This window comes from Pleurodeles waltl, chromosome 4_1, assembly GCF_031143425.1.
Source record: "Pleurodeles waltl isolate 20211129_DDA chromosome 4_1, aPleWal1.hap1.20221129, whole genome shotgun sequence".
NCBI classification, from domain to species: Eukaryota; Metazoa; Chordata; class Amphibia; order Caudata; family Salamandridae; genus Pleurodeles; species Pleurodeles waltl.
This window is the reverse complement of record NC_090442.1, coordinates 786,080,652-786,096,372: the sequence shown is the minus strand read 5'-3', so window position 1 is coordinate 786,096,372 and position 15,721 is coordinate 786,080,652. Positions and strand designations below refer to the sequence as shown.

The following is a 15,721-nucleotide window of genomic DNA, read 5'->3' as shown; positions in this document are numbered from 1 at the left end:
AGTTTCTTTGTTGGCGAGAATTAAGTATACAGTAATTTTGCCTGAGAAGGCAATAGTGGGATTGTGAAGTAAAGAAAAAGCCTTGATTAACCCTCAGTTGAAGGAAAGCTGTGTGATTATAGGGACCTGGAGGCGAAGGCATTCACTGAGGAAGTCTTTCTTGGAGCTTTAAAGAACTCCAGTGCTCTATGTGTGCTTTCTTTTCTTGTGCGGTAAAAGTGCTTTGGACAGACTCATCCATGGAATACAAGGTGTGACACAGCCTTAGCTTTTGGAAGCCACCTCAATAACTTTTCATCACAGACAATGAGATTGTTAGCAAAATCTCCTACATATTTTGCAGTCCCTTGCTTTATGAACCGGATGTCAGCAATAAATGCACATTCTGTGAAGACAGGGGTGTGGAATTTATTAAAATATCTACTTGTCCAGGGGACTGGTTGCTTCTCAAATCTACTTGTCCTGTAAAAAGATCTACTTGTCCCTTTGGTGCCATGTAGTGTGGCGACAAATTATGGCAGCAATCTCATTATGTAAGAGCTCTGATAATAGCGTCTCTGATTATGCCAGGGCTACTACCTTAGTAGGGCTTGAATACTTGCAGTTTCAATCCCTACTGTAGCAGTTTCCTTATTTTTCCACCTTTCTTCAGATCTGCATACTGGGGCTGGAGGAAGCAGTAAGCAATAGTTCCAGGGCTGGAATGCCTTTGAGTCTGCAAACCTACTAACCTGCATGTTTTAAAGATTTTCACCAGCTTCTCTCTAATATTTTCCCATAATAAGAAAGGTTGGACATTTACTCCTGACAATGGCAGAATTAGAACTTCTTCCAGGGTTGGGAAGAAAGTGGCTGGAGGGAAAATGAACTTGCAAATGCTCAATAGATTTTCACATGAGCAAATCTACACATCGTATTTACCCATGCTAAAATACAGTTCACAAATATTTTATAGGGGTACGACATATACCATGGGTGCACTTTTGTGACTTTCTTTAAGAATTTGGGGCCACATGTCAGTAGGTTCAGATTTGCGACCCGCAAATTGCGAGTCAGAGAGACTCGCAATTTGCGAGTCGCAAATCCGAATGTAGGAAGGTTTCCCTGACACCATCTGTGATTCGCAAGGGCTTCGCAAATGCCCACCTCATGAATAATCATGAGGTGGGTCGCAATTTGCGACCCCCTTGCGAATGGCGGACCTCACAGGGATGGTGGCCTGCTGGAGACAGCAGACCACCATGTCTGTGACTGCTTTTTAATAAAGCAGTTTTTTTAAAGGAAAACGAGATGCATTACCAAAACGAAAAATGCCTGCCTGCCTGCTCTGAAAAAATGTTTACAGTGACATTCACAATGGGGAAGGGGTCCCATGGGGACCCCTTCCCTTTAGCGAAAGTGTTAGCACCCATTTGAAATGGGTGCAAACTGCGATTGGTTTGCGCCTGCGGTCACAAAACAATCCTACATTGCAATGCGAGTCGCAATTAGGAAGGGACACCCCTTCCTAATTGCGAGTGGCAAACCTGTTTTGCGATTCGGTAACCAGGTTACCGAATCGCAAAACTGGGTTTGTGCATCGCAATGTGCTTTTTGCACGCCGCAAACAGCGAAAGTCGCTGTTTGCGACATGCAAAAAGCTACCTACATGTGAGTCTTGGTCCCTAATTAGGTCTGGTGTTAACAAAACATTTTGTTTTTATTAAACTTCTATTTCTCGCTCTTTCGGCTGGCTTTACTGTGAGCGATCGCATTCTGCTCTTCCACAAGGAGCATATTGGCACACAAAGTAGTTTTGTTCAGTGTCAGGAACTACAGTGGCAATCAGTGACGTAACGAAACTGGATGGTGCCCCTTTGCAAAGAACATGGAGGAGCCCCCTCTCCAGACTCACTCAGGCCAGGTGCTGTGCTGAAGGGGCCCCCAGGAGGGCAGCTGCGGGGCCTTTGTTATGCCACTGGTGGCAACGTGTGCTTTTAGAGTTCAAAAATGTTTTTTTTTTTTTTTGCCAGTGTTTGTTACAGTGTTGAGGGCCTGATAGCTCCCACAACAATAAAGTGTTACAAAAGCCATGTCAAAACAAGACATGCATTGATGAAACTAAAAGACTTATAAAAATATGTCAGATCAGTTGGCTTTGTCAGTGTTTGTTTATTTTCATGCTTCCCATAATCGTGTTGAAAATGGTTACACTGATTTTCCATTAGAAATATTTTTGGGAAATACTAGCATGCACCAACACATTTTACTAAATGACACTTCATTTGCATCTAATCAGAGAGCATTCTGGGAGCATTATACTTAGCCTCATAGCCTAAACTTTTCAAACATGTGTATACACGTTTTTTTTTTTTTGTACTGGAACCAACGTCAGTAGTGAAGTGTGACCTTAAAACATTTATTTACAGCACTCACCCTAATAATGAAGGATTTCAAATAATGAACCATAAATACAAGTTCGAACAGCATTATCTTTTGGAAACACATTACCTCCACTGCAGAGAGTTCCACTCTCTGTAAACAGGCAGCCAAAGGGTTTGTGCTGCAGAGGGTTGGGCCTACTTGTCCCAAGGACAAAGTAAACATAAAAACTTGTTGCCCTTGACCCCAAACAAGATGTCCCGGGCATCATGCAATAGGAATTCCACATCCCTGGAAGATCATTGGTTTTAATTGTTTTTGGCTACAGACTTTAAAGATGCTTCTTTTTGGAGATTGCAGGATAGCAAATTTTATTTGTTCATTAAATCAAGGAGTAGTGTGAGAAGATTCTCTCACAGATCACGTGGAAAGGCTTAAAGACATTTTTCATGAGACTCCCACCTGAAGGGGAGGAATGATTCAAGAAGGTGAATATATGTACGATGCAATGCTGAAGAATTATATAATAGTATGAATGAATTAGTCTTTCCTCATTGACTGTTACACTAAAAACAAGGAAATATCAACTGAATGGCACTTACCATTTTGTTAACAACCATCTTCTCAAGGCCTTCTAAGCATTCAACCTGTTCTTCTGTAGTGTGGACTTCCCATGTAAGAGCGACCTGAAACACAGCATTTTCATTTTCTATACACCTTCAAAAGCTAATTGCAGTCATGCCAATAAGAGCTGCACTCTGCCACCCATGACTAACCACAAACCACTACTACTAACTGATGTGAAGTATTGTTTACACTTACTGTTTTCTTGATAATTGCCATCTGGTGTTCTTCTGCCAATCTTCTCTGTTCTTCAGAGACCTGTTCTGTGGATCCCACCAATGAAGAAGGGACCTGTAAGTGAGAAAGAGTTGGTCCTCTCTACTGATTTCAATTAAAAGTAAATTGATTTCAAGCATTTCTTAGCCAGTCAAGCCTTTTCACTCCCTTTATGTAACTTGCAACCCTGACATAAACTGAATACTCAATCCCTCTGTGAAGAAGCATCCATTCTTTTTAATCTTCAATGTTTTAAAGCTGGCAAACACATTGCCCCACCATAAGTTCTCACCTTGCAAGTTCAGTCTTTACACAGCCCCTTGTATGCTCAAAAAACAAGTTATTTACCTTTAGACATGCTCTTTCTGCTGGATACTCTATCTTACTGCAGATTCCACACCTTCAGAATCTTCAAATGCGCCAGACTGGACACAGAAATTTTTAAAACAGTGTTCCTTTGTGCCAGTAGTTGGTGCTGTGTGACTGCATCACTGGCTTTCCACTCAGGACGTGACAAGCGGATCCATATATATATTTGTGCCACCCATGCTGCTGATGAACGAGTTACTTACCTTCAGTAACAACTTTTCTGGTGGATACATTAGCTACCTGTGGATTCCTCACCTAATGAATACTCCCATTGCGCCAGCATTCGACAGAAATCTTCTTCCTAGCTTATGCACGTTGATGAGGACGACACAATTGCCCACGCGACACCGTCTCACGCCATACAGGCAATAAGAGGTACTCGCCGACGTGCCGACGTCAGTACCAACATTTTTTACGTGCCTGAGAATAATAGGCCATTGAGATGAAAGAACAAATTGCAAAATTTTATGATATTCCAAATAATTACATCATTCCAATAACTCAATCCTTTTTCTTTTTTTTTAAACAAATAAACAAGTATATGAACAATATATATCAATATGAATATATATATATATATACAGAATATATACAAGTCATCAAAACCAAGAGGAGCACACTCAAGAATTACTTGGCTAGACCAGACAGGCAACGGGGAGGCGGGTGGGACCGTGAGGAATCCACAGGTAGCTAATGTATCCACCAGAAAAGTCGTTACCGAAAGTAAGTAACTCGTTCTTCTGATGGATACAACTACCTGTGGATTCCTCACCTAATGAATAGAGTCCCAAAGCAGTACCGCACTCGGTGGAGGGTGCCTGAATGGTCAAACGAAGAAATCCTGCAGCACCGACCGTGCAAAATGGCCGTCCCTTCTGACCTCAGAGTCCCAACAGTAATGCTTCGCAAAAGTGTGAAGGGACGACCAAGTTGCGGCCTTGCAGATGTCAACCACAGGAACACCCCTAGCCAAGGCCGAAGAGGCCGATTTAGCTCTGGTGGAATGAGCTCTTATGCCATCAGGGGGTTATTTCTTTGCTAAAGAATAACACATTTTGATGCAAAGAACAACCCACCTGGAGAGTGTTCTCTTGTGGACTGCCTTTCCTCTCCTCAGTCCCACGTACACGATGAAGAGCCGATCCTCCAGCCTGAAATCCTTCGTTCTGTCTATATAAAAGCTTAGCGCTCTCCTTGGATCTAAGCGATGAAGTCTCTCTTCTTCCTTTGAAGGATGAGGCGGAGGATAAAACGTGGAAAGAGTAATCGTCTGGGACATATGAAAGGGTGAAACAACCTTCGGAAGGAAAGCAGCCTTGGTCCTCAACACCACCTTATCCCCATAAAAAGATGTATAAGGGGGTTTTACAGATAGAGCTTGCAACTCACTCACTCTCCTTGCAGAAGTAATTGCAACCAGAAAGACCGTCTTTAGGACCAATAATTTCATGGGGCAGGAGTGCATAGGCTCAAAAGGGGACCCCATAAGGAAAGTTAGAACCAAGTTCAAATCCCACTGAGGCATAACGAAAGGAGTGGGAGGGAATTTATTCATAAGACCCTTCAAGAACCTAAGTACAATAGAGGATTTAAACAAAGAAGGCTGGTCTGGAAGACAAATAAAGGCTGAAAGAGCAGACAAGTATCCCTTAACCGTAGCCACTGCACAACCCCTCTGTGCTAGAGACAATGCAAAAGATAAAACATCCGACAAGTGAGCACATAAGGGATCAATCTGCCTCTCTCCACACCAAACCACAAATTTAGACCACCTATTAGCGTAGACAGATTCAGTGGAGTGTCGCCTAGCCGCTAAGATAACATCCACTACATCAGGCGGGAGAGAGAAAGAACTCAGGTTGCCCCGTTCAATCTCCAGGCATGAAGGTGCAGGCTCTGGAGGTGGGGGTGTAAAACCTGCCCCCACGACTGCGAGAGGAGGTCTGCCCTGAGAAGGAGACGGAGCAGAGGGCACAGTGAGAGTTGGAGAAGGTCCGTGTACCATACCCTCCTTGGCCAATCCGGAGCTATTAAGATGACTTGGGCCCGGTCTTGGCGTATTTTCCTCAATACTCGAGGAATCAAGGGTATGGGGGGAAACGCATAAAGCAACTGGTCGCACCAGGTCCTCTGAAACGCATCCCCCAATGCTCCTTGTACCGGATACTGGAGGCTGCAGAATAACGGGCAATGCGAGTTCTCCCGGGTGGCAAACAGATCTATCCGAGGAAACCCCCACATCTGGAAGATTAGCCGGACTTGATCTGGATGGAGACGCCACTCGTGATCGGCCGAGAAATGGCGACTGAGACTGTCTGCACGAACGTTCAAGAATCCGGCCAGATGATTTGCTACCAAGCAAATCTGATGGTCCTTTGCCCAGGACCATAGCCGAAGAGCTTCTCTGCAGAGAAGGTACGACCCTACTCCTCCCTGTTTGTTTATAAACCACATCGCGGTAGTATTGTCCATCAGGACCTGAACCGACTGACCGCAAAGGGATGGGAGGAAGGCCTTGAGAGCCAGATGTACAGCCCGTAACTCCAACAGATTGATATGAAACATCTGTTCTACTGGAGACCAAAGACCTTTGATTTCCAGGTCCCCCAGATGAGCTCCCCACCCTAGAGTGGAAGCATCCGTTATTACTGTGGCCACTGGTGCAGCTTGCGAGAACGGCCTTCCTCGGGAAAGATTGCCGTTCGCAATCCACCACTTCAAATCCGTGGCAGCATCTCTGGAGATCCTCACCAAGCCTTCGAGATCTCCTTTGTGTTGAGACCACTGCCTTCGGAAACACCACTGAAGAGCCCTCATGTGCCAGCGAGCATGCGTGACCAACAGTATGCAGGAAGCAAACAGACCGAGCAGACGTAGGACCTTAAGGACTGGAATGACCGCTCCACTTTGAAACATTGGAACCAACACCTGAATGTCCAGAATCCGCTGAGCCGGAGGAAAGGCTTGATTCAATGTTGTATCCAGTACTGCCCCTATGAACAGGAGGCGCTGAGAGGGCTCTAGGTGAGATTTGGGCACGTTCACCGAAAAACCCAGGTCGAACAACAACTGGGTCGTCGACTGCAGGTGATGCAACACGAGCTCCGGAGACTTGGCTTTGATCAACCAGTCGTCCAGATAAGGAAACACTGCTATCCCCTTCCTTCTGAGCTCCGCTGCAACCACTGACATCACCTTCGTGAAGACTTGAGATGCTGAAGTAAGACCAAACGGGAGGACCGCAAACTGATAGTGCTGCGACCCCACCACAAACCGGAGATACTTCCTTTGCGACTTGAGTATCGGGATATGAAAGTAAGCATCCTGCAAGTCGACAGACACCATCCAATCTCCATTGTTCAGCGCCAAAAGCACCTGAGCTAGGGTCAGCATCTTGAACTTTTCCTGTTTGAGGAACCAATTCAAGATCCTCAGGTCCAGGATTGGTCTCAACCGACCATCCTTCTTGGGAATCAGGAAGTACCTTGAGTAACAACCTTGACCCCTTTCCTGCTCTGGGACCAACTCCACCGCGCCCTTTGAAAGGAGGATTTGAAACTCCTGTTCTAACAACAGGAGGTGTTCTTTTGAACAATAAGATGGGCGGGCGGGATGGGGGGGCGGAAACTCCCGAAAAGGTAGGGTATAGCCTTTTCTCACAATGCTGGTAATCCAGGAGTCTGATGTTATGACCTCCCACTTGTGGAGAAAATTCAGTAACCTCCCCCTTACAGGAGTGGAGTGAGTGGGAATTGGTGGAAGCCTAAGGCTGCTTCCCCTGCTGCACCCCTCCCGAGGAAGAGGCAGAGGCAGAGTGCTGCTGAGTGGCTCCCCTGGTACGGACCCTACCCCTCCCTCTGAAAGATCTATAGGAGAGAGCAGAGGTGGGCTGCTGGAATTTCCCTCGAAAGGAGGAGGAGGAGGAACCACGACCAAATCCTCGAAACCTCCTAAAAAATCTGGAGGAAGTAGAAGAAGTAGCTTGCAAGCCCAGCGACTTGGCCGTGGCCCTACTCTCTTTGAACCTTTCTAAGGCTGAATCCGCCTTGGCACCAAACAGCTTGTCACCATCAAAAGGAAGGTCCAATAGGGTCGACTGCACATCAGAGGAAAATCCGGAGTTACGAAGCCAGGCCTGCCTCCTCGTAACTACAGCAGTGCCCATTGCTCTAGCAACCGAGTCAGATGTATCCAACCCAGATTGAATAACCTGGGTTGCAGCTGCCTGAGCGTCAGAGACCAGGCTCAATAATTCCTGAGGAACCTCCGTGTGCGTTGATTTAATCTCGTCCATCAGGGCATAAATGAATCTTCCTAAAATGCATGTGGCATTGGTGGACTTCAACGCCATGCTACATGACGAGAAAGCCGTTTTGGATGACATGTCCATCTTCTTGGAGTCTCTATCCGAGGGTACAGCCGGACAGGACCCAGGAGCAGATCTTGCTGAGCACGAAGCCTGGACCACCAGGCTTTCAGGTGTTGGATGCCTGGAAAGAAAACCTGGGTCAGCCGGTGCAACCCGATACCTCTGAGCCACAGATCTATTGACGGCTGAAGAAGACACTGGCTTCTTCCAGACCTCCATAATGGGGTCCAGCAGCGCTTCATTGAAAGGCAAAAGTGCCTCTGCAGATGTAGAGGCAGGGTGCAACACTTCCGTCAAGATATTCTGCTTGGCCTCAGTCACTGGCAAAGGGAGGTCCAGAAAGTCAGCTGCCTTTCTGATGACAGAATGAAAAGTGGCCGCCTCCTCTGTGTACTCCCCAGGTGATGACAAGTCCCATTCAGTGGAGGTATCTAGACCACTAGCAGTGTCAAGTCCAAGGAGACCCTCACGAGAGTCCTCGATCTCCCCTTCCTCCAAGGCTTGTCTCTGGTATTCCTGCTCTTCAAGGAGGCGGAGAGCAAGCCTCCTCGAGTGCAGCCTCTCCTCTATCCTCGGCGTCGACATGGCGTCAGCGGACATCGAAGAATGACGCCGATCCTCGGATCCGTCAGACGCCGGGTCTACAGGCACCATAGGTCTCTTCGGCGCTGAACGAGGAGCCGGACGGTGTGAATACTGCCTAGGAGTCGAAGGAGGTCTAGACGGCGTCACTGGCTGAGACATCGAAGCCGCAGGAGCCGAAGCCACCGGAACCGATACCGGCGCCGAGCCCACGTTCCCCAAAGGGAGAAAGGGCATAAAGGGTGCCGGTCGAAGTGGAGCCGGAGCACCCATGTTGAAGGCCAAAGGGCCCGAAGGACCAGCCGGTCCACCACCTGGAGCCATCTGTTGGAAGATGGAAAACATTGCATTCAGGAATGCAGTACTATCAGCTCCAGGGGCCGGGAAAGCCGGGTACTGGGGTGCCTGGTTCGAAGGCGACACCGTCGCCGGTCTCGACGTCTGCGAAGACGGAGAAAACATCTGAGGCTGTGGAACCTCGAACACTGAAGGAGGATGGCCCGATGAAATGGGCGAAGTCGGTGAAGCCGGAGATGGCAACAGCGTCGTCGGCTTGGGAGTGACAGTGGGACTGACTTCCCAAGTCTTCCGACGTCGAGTTGATGGAGACCTCGATCGAGACCTCTCCCTACTCGACCAGCGCCGTGATTCTCGATGACGCCAGGAGTCCCAATGACGCCGATGAGACTTCGGTGACGACGACTTTCGGTGATGTCTCTTCTCCTTTTTCGATTTCGCAAGAAAAAGCTTGGCCTCACGCTCTTTCAGGGCCTTAGGATTCATATGTTGGCAAGAATCGCACTTATCAACATCATGGTCGGAACTAAGACACCACAAGCAGTCAGAATGTGGGTCCGTTACCGACATTTTGCCCCCACACTCACGGCAGGGCTTGAATCCTGACTTTCTTTGCGACATTGTAATGTCCCAAAGTAAAAATAGCCAAAAAACACACTGTAACTGTCGATACAGCAACAGTAGCTCCCTCGAAGATAACCGTTTCGAATGGCACGGAAAAAAGGGAACTGACGTCGGCGAGGACCTCTTATTGCCTGTATGACGTCAGATGGCGTCGCGTGGGCAATTGTGACGTCCTCGTCGACGTGCAGAAGCTAGGAAGAAGATTTCCGTCGAATGCTGGCACAATGGGAGTATTCATTAGGTCAGGAATCCACAGGTAGTTGTATCCATCAGAAGTACATTTTTTTAGAGGAACACGTACACCCTCATAAGTAGTGTGTATGAGCAAACTGACAGAATCAGTGCAGTTTCCTAGACTGGGACCTTTTAGATAAAAGAGTCCATGCCACAGAATGGCAGGGAGGGAAGGCATTGAGGAATCTGGGGATGGATAGAATATCTACCAGAGAGAGCATTGCTGAAGGTAAGTAACTTGTTATTCTGGTGTTTACTTCGAACTGCAGACTCCTTTTGATACCAAAGCTGTTACTCCTGAGATGATGCACACAGAATGGCCTAAACTAAAAAGTTCTGTAGGACCTAGCAGGTAAAATACCCATCTTGACGGACCTGACTGAGGAGGCAATAGAGCTTCATGAACGTGTGCAATGATGTCAAAGTAGCTGGCTGTGCTACTGCAAAGGTACTAGCCTTGGCTCTAGTGGAGTGAGCCCTTATGCCTTCTGGTGCCTGCTTCCTAGCCAATACATAGCAGATCATAATGCAGTGGACCACTCATCGAGAAATGGTCCGTTTCCACACTTCTTCGACCCAGAGAACCCCACAAAGCGCTTATCATCCATTCAATCCTTAGTCTGATCAATGGAAACATTAGGCGCTCTCTTGAGATCCAACCAATGGAGACACACTTCCTCTTTCAAGGGATGAGGTGCAGCAATGAATACCAGAAGCGTAATAGTTTGACCAAGGTGAAAGGGCGTCACTTGCTTCGGCAGTAATGTTGCTCAGGTACTAGGTCCTAAGCACCAAGCTTGTCAAGAAAAAGGTTATCCAAGTAGGCTGGACTGAGAGACCTTGATGTTCTCTTATCCGGCATGCAGATGCTATTGCTAAAGTGGGGCTAGCCAGAGTATGTTGGAGAAGATTGAAAAAATGAACGTAGTACAGCATGACCCACTCAAGCTTGTTGTTGTGCTAGGACATCCACACAGTAGTGTCTGGTGAACGTGTGGCCTGGAGGCTGCTTTTCTACAGGAAGAACGTGGCCATGGAGGAGCAGGGAGTTGCCTTTTGACCTTGGTGTAGCAGGACTGAATGCACTTGACTAGCTGTAGTACATGAGGGCCCTCTTCACATCTACGGAGTGAAGGGCTCTGTCTGCTACTGAGACTGGGTGAAGAAAAACCACTGAGAGTTCAAATGCCTCGTTGAGGTGCAAAGGAGAGATCAACTTGATTAGAAGCTTTGGATTAGTTCTAAGGACTACCCTGTCAGCTTGAACCTAGAAAAAGGGAACTTACAGCATGAGAGGCTGGATCTCGCTCACACATCTGAGGGAGGTAATTGTGGCTAGAAATGCTACTTTCCAAGACAAAAATTGGAATAGGCAAGAATGAAGGGACTCATAGGGGGCTCCCATGAGCCTAGTGAGGACTACATTGAGATTTCATGATGAGAATGAGGTTAACCTGGGAAGGATAACCCTCTTAGGTCCTTCCATAAAGGCCTTAATAACAGGGACTGTGAATAGTAAAGAGTGTTCTCAGTTCCGCCACTGCAGCCAAATGTAAACAAAAGGCCTAAGAGCTGCGAGGGAAACAGGAAATAGACAACGTCTTGCACTATTGGCTTTAGAGTACCAATGTGTTTGGGTATACAGTGGTGGACAAACCTTTTCACTCTGACGCATTGCAGGCTCGGGTAGTGGGAAAGAAAGCCTCCTGATGGATAGACATACATTTGGAAGGCAAACTGAAGTAACCAAACTCTAGGACCTCGGGATCCAAATCACGAGGTTGAGCTACTTCGGAAGCCTGACTGTGCCCTGGTGTTGAGAGAGAAGGTGAGGGCTGTTGGGGAGTTTCTCGTGAGGGACTTCAGACAACTCAAGGAGGGTTGTGAACCAGGGCTGCCTGGTCCATGTGGGAGCCACTAGGACGAGAGTGAAGTAAGTCTGCAGGGGCTTCCGAATCACATATGGAAGGAGTGGGAGGGGTGGAAAAGCATAGTCAAATATTCCTGACCAATTCATCCGTAGTACATTGTACATGAACAGTTCTATGGAACCCTGAAGGCGAAGCTTTGGCATTTGGCTTTTTCCGTGGTTGTATTAATATTGAAAAAGTCAATTTTGATGCACTATTATCAAATTCACCCCTCATGGACTATCCATCAACCCTGCCTCAGAAATACGTGGTCAGGCAGGTCCTGAGACCTAGGACTGAGGTTACTGACTGACAGGTCCCATTTAACAGGTAAGGCAGCACGTAGCAGGCAGACAAACGCACGCACTGGAATCTCAGATCAATGCCACCCACAGGTAGATGCAGCGACAACACAATGGTCCAAGGAAATTGATCCCATTAAAACACACATAGCCTGAGGGGCACGCACATTCCAAAAACACCATTGGGGTCAGATGCCACACAAGGTTAGAAACACTCAGCCAATCAGAATACAGCAACACAGAGCGATCATGTGTCACTCAGGCTTGACATGTGGACACGTTACTCACTGGCCCACATTACGTCCACGAAAGGTCGCAGCACACCTGCATTTTTTATCAGGACCATATTAATTTTTCCAAGACAACGACCCACATTCCTTACCGAAAAAGGAACACTGATATTGTTTTATGGTGCTCAGATAAATGTATAAAACACAGCTCAGATCGATTGTACTTTGAGACCGTCCTCAGACTCTGTTTTTGTAACTGCTCTCCTGGCTGTAGTGTTTAATTAAACCAACTGTTCCTGTTTTGCCAAATACCTCTTGTTTTTTGTTTTTTCAAGGTAAATTTACATTTGAGCAACAGTTGCAAACACATCTATGTTGAGAAACTCCCAACACTGAAAGTACATAAGTAAAACTTGGGGGTGAAGTTTCCAATCACAGACTTGCTGCAGCAGCCTGCTGAGCAGATCTGTTAAGTCATCGTCCACTCCCAGAAGGTATTCAGGTGGCAGATATACTCTCTGGTGGATCGCCCAACGCTTGTCGCTAATGCTGAGAGCTGGGGAGAATGCGGGCACACCAGTTTTTGCAGGTAGAACACAACAGTCATGTCTGTGTTGACCAGGATCGTTTTGTGATGTACATGGCAGAGGAAAGCCTTGCCAGCCAATTCAAGTGCCAATAAATTCAGACAGACCCTCCAGGATATTGCTGCACAATATGTAAAGTTTACGGCACAATATTGAGTTGTTAGCAGCATTTTTTAATCACTAAGGGCCATATGTACAAACACATTTTCCCATTGACACAGAATGGGAAAAACCCTTTCCTACATCTGGCCCTAAGTGCAGTTCATTAATTTTGCATAGTTCTGTTTTGGATTTAAGTTATGATTCACTTTAGTAGGAGATGTATAAACTCTCCCTAATCTATCTTTAGGCCTGTGGGAATGACTTTACACAGTTACACATACATGTACATGTATCTCCTCAGTATCCTGTACAATACAGAACAGTGTGCACCCTCACTTGCCAATTGGATTTATTATGTATTACCCCACAACTTGAATGTGGTCATGCACAATACAAGGCCTTTGCAATAGGTGGTCCTTCACACTGAAAGCACTTTGTAGTCTGTTTGAAAGTGTGCACTGTTACTTGTTGCAAATAATGCTTTGGGGATATTGAAACCAGCAGCGGCCCATCCACTGCTCGAACTGGACTGTTCCCATGGGGAGCAGGGTCATGACTCATTTGACTATGGCTGCGCAGACCAGGAGAGGGGTCCTACGTCGCTGGAGCAGCAGGAGGGGAGATTGTCTTTGCAAGGATGAAGTGCTGGAGCCTGAAGATCCCTACGATCATGAGTCAACAAGCCTTGGTTGTTGCACAGTCGCAGTGCACAGGGGTACTGTCCTGCGAGGAGAGGCAAGGGCTCACTGTCTCCCAAGTTGGACAGACGGCAGAGAGGACCACTCAGGACCACCAACTGTGTTGCAGGATCCACGCAGTTCCTGTGGAGAGCAGATCCCAGCAGCCGGACATTGTTGACTTAGGTGCCTGCGGATGCAGCGGAGTGACTCCTTCACACCAAGGGAAATTCCTTCTTGCTTCTCTGGTGCAGCTGAAGTCTCGTAGACCCAGGAGGATAGACAGCCATGGAAATGTTGCAATTGCTGGTTCCTGTGAAGTCCAGCAGCGGTTCTGGAGTCTGGCACACCGAATCTGGGGACCCACCCATAAAGGAGTCCCTAAATACCGCTCACAGGGAGCCTGATCACTCTGTAGGGTGACCACCTATCAGAGGGGGTTACTAATGTCAGTCACCTGTACTGACCAGCCAGATGCTCCCAGGGGCCTCTGCACATCTTATTTCCAAGATGGCAGAATCAAGTGGCCACCTGGAGGAGCTCTGGGCACCACCACGGGGTGGTATTGGACAGGGGAGTGGTCACTTCTTTTGTGTAGTGTTGCATCAGAGCAGGGACCACGGGTCCCTCGACTGGTGCAAGCCGGGTTATGCAAGGAGGCCACCAAATGTGCCCTTCATAGCAAGATGGTGGCGTGGGGAGGCAACCCATCCCCAGACATATTTCCAAGCGAGGGTGTGCTGCATCCCCTCTCCCACAGGAAATCCTTTATTCTGCCTTCCCCTGCTTGAGCGGGGCTGCAGCAGTGTGGGCTGCCCGCAACCTTGGTAGGAGCAATACTGGGGGGTCCTCTAAGTAGTCCCCAGAGTGAATGGAATCATGCCACCAATAATGGCATTAATATTCGGTTTTGATTTTGATATGTTTGATACCAAACATGCCTAGGTTCGGAGTTACCATTATGTAGCTGGACCACAGTGTCCAGTACATAGGTAAAATGGCTTCCCCCCGCACTTACAAAGTACAGTGCATAGGAACTGGAGTTTGTAAGGGCACCTCTGCTCATGCAGGGGTGCCCACACACACAGGGACCTGCACTCTTCCCTCTGGGTTAGGAGGGCCTACCATATGGGTAACTTACAGTGACCTGGTGCAGTGTCCAGCAGTGAAAGAGTGCATGTACCTTTTCACGCAGGCTGCAATGGCAGGCCTGCAGACACAATTTGCATGGGCTCCCATGGGTGGCATAATGCATGCTGTATATAGCCCATGAGGGACCCCTGGTGTACCAATGCCCGGGGTACCTTAGTACCATTTAACAGGGACTCACAGGGGTACACCAGTATGCCAATTGTGGTGTAAAGGGTACCAAAGCAACCACATTTAGAGGAGAGAGCACAATCACTGGGGTACTGGTTAGCAGGATCCCAGTGAAAACAGTAAACACACTGATAAAAGGCAAAAAGTGGGAGTAACCATGCCTAAAAGAGTGACTTTCCTACAATGATTTGGACAGATGCACTGAAGTAGACTTTTTTCTTTTAATTTTTTGAAATTGTTAGGGCCAACTGTACTAGTTTTTGTTGCCTCTCTAAGGAAAGAAAGTCTTTGTCTTGCCTTGAATCGAGGACCGATTTGAGAAATGTTATTCTTTGATGTTGGAGAGGAGATGATTTCTGAAGGTTCAGCGTTAGTCCCAACTTGTGAAATAATGTAATGCAATCTTGAGTGGCTTTGGAAGCTTGCATATGTGTTTGTACTCTTAACAGCCAGTCATCCAAGTAGGGGAATACCTGGTGACCTTGTTGTCTGAGGACGGCTGCTACTTGTGACAGGCAGTTGGTGGAAATTTGTGTGGCGGATTTGAGGCCGAATGGTAGGACTTTAAACTGGTAATAAGTGCCAGCCACTGTGAAGTGAAGGTACTTGCGATGTTTGGGGTGAATAAGAATGTGGAAATATGCATCCTACGAATCAAGAGTGGTCATGAAGTCCCCATGGTTTAAGGGATGCAGGATATCTGACAGAGTGACTATACAGAACAATTGTTTCCTTAGGAACTTGTTGAGCTGTCTGAGATCCAGAATGGGTCTCCATTCTCCTGTTTTATTCTTGATAAGACAAAAACGACAACAGAAACCCGTTTTCCTCTGGTTGAAGGGTGTTTGTAGGAAGCTGGCCTGGTTTGTGGTGAGCACCTATGATGTTATCACCTTATACCAGGTCCAGGTATCCCC

General features: G+C 47.2%; 1 protein-coding gene across 2 annotated transcripts in view; it reads right to left on the bottom strand.

Annotated features, from left to right (window-relative positions):
- LOC138288176 (zinc finger protein 546-like) overlaps nt 1–15,721 on the bottom strand; it is a 689,754-nt gene that overhangs the window by 208,964 nt on the left and 465,069 nt on the right. For both annotated transcript variants that reach the window (XM_069229499.1, XM_069229500.1), the window contains exons 21-22: nt 3,184–3,276; nt 2,964–3,047 (exon numbers count right to left, since the gene is read on the bottom strand). In XM_069229499.1, coding sequence (XP_069085600.1) covers nt 2,964–3,047; nt 3,184–3,276 — 177 coding nt within the window. The remainder of the gene's footprint in view (nt 1–2,963; nt 3,048–3,183; nt 3,277–15,721) is intronic.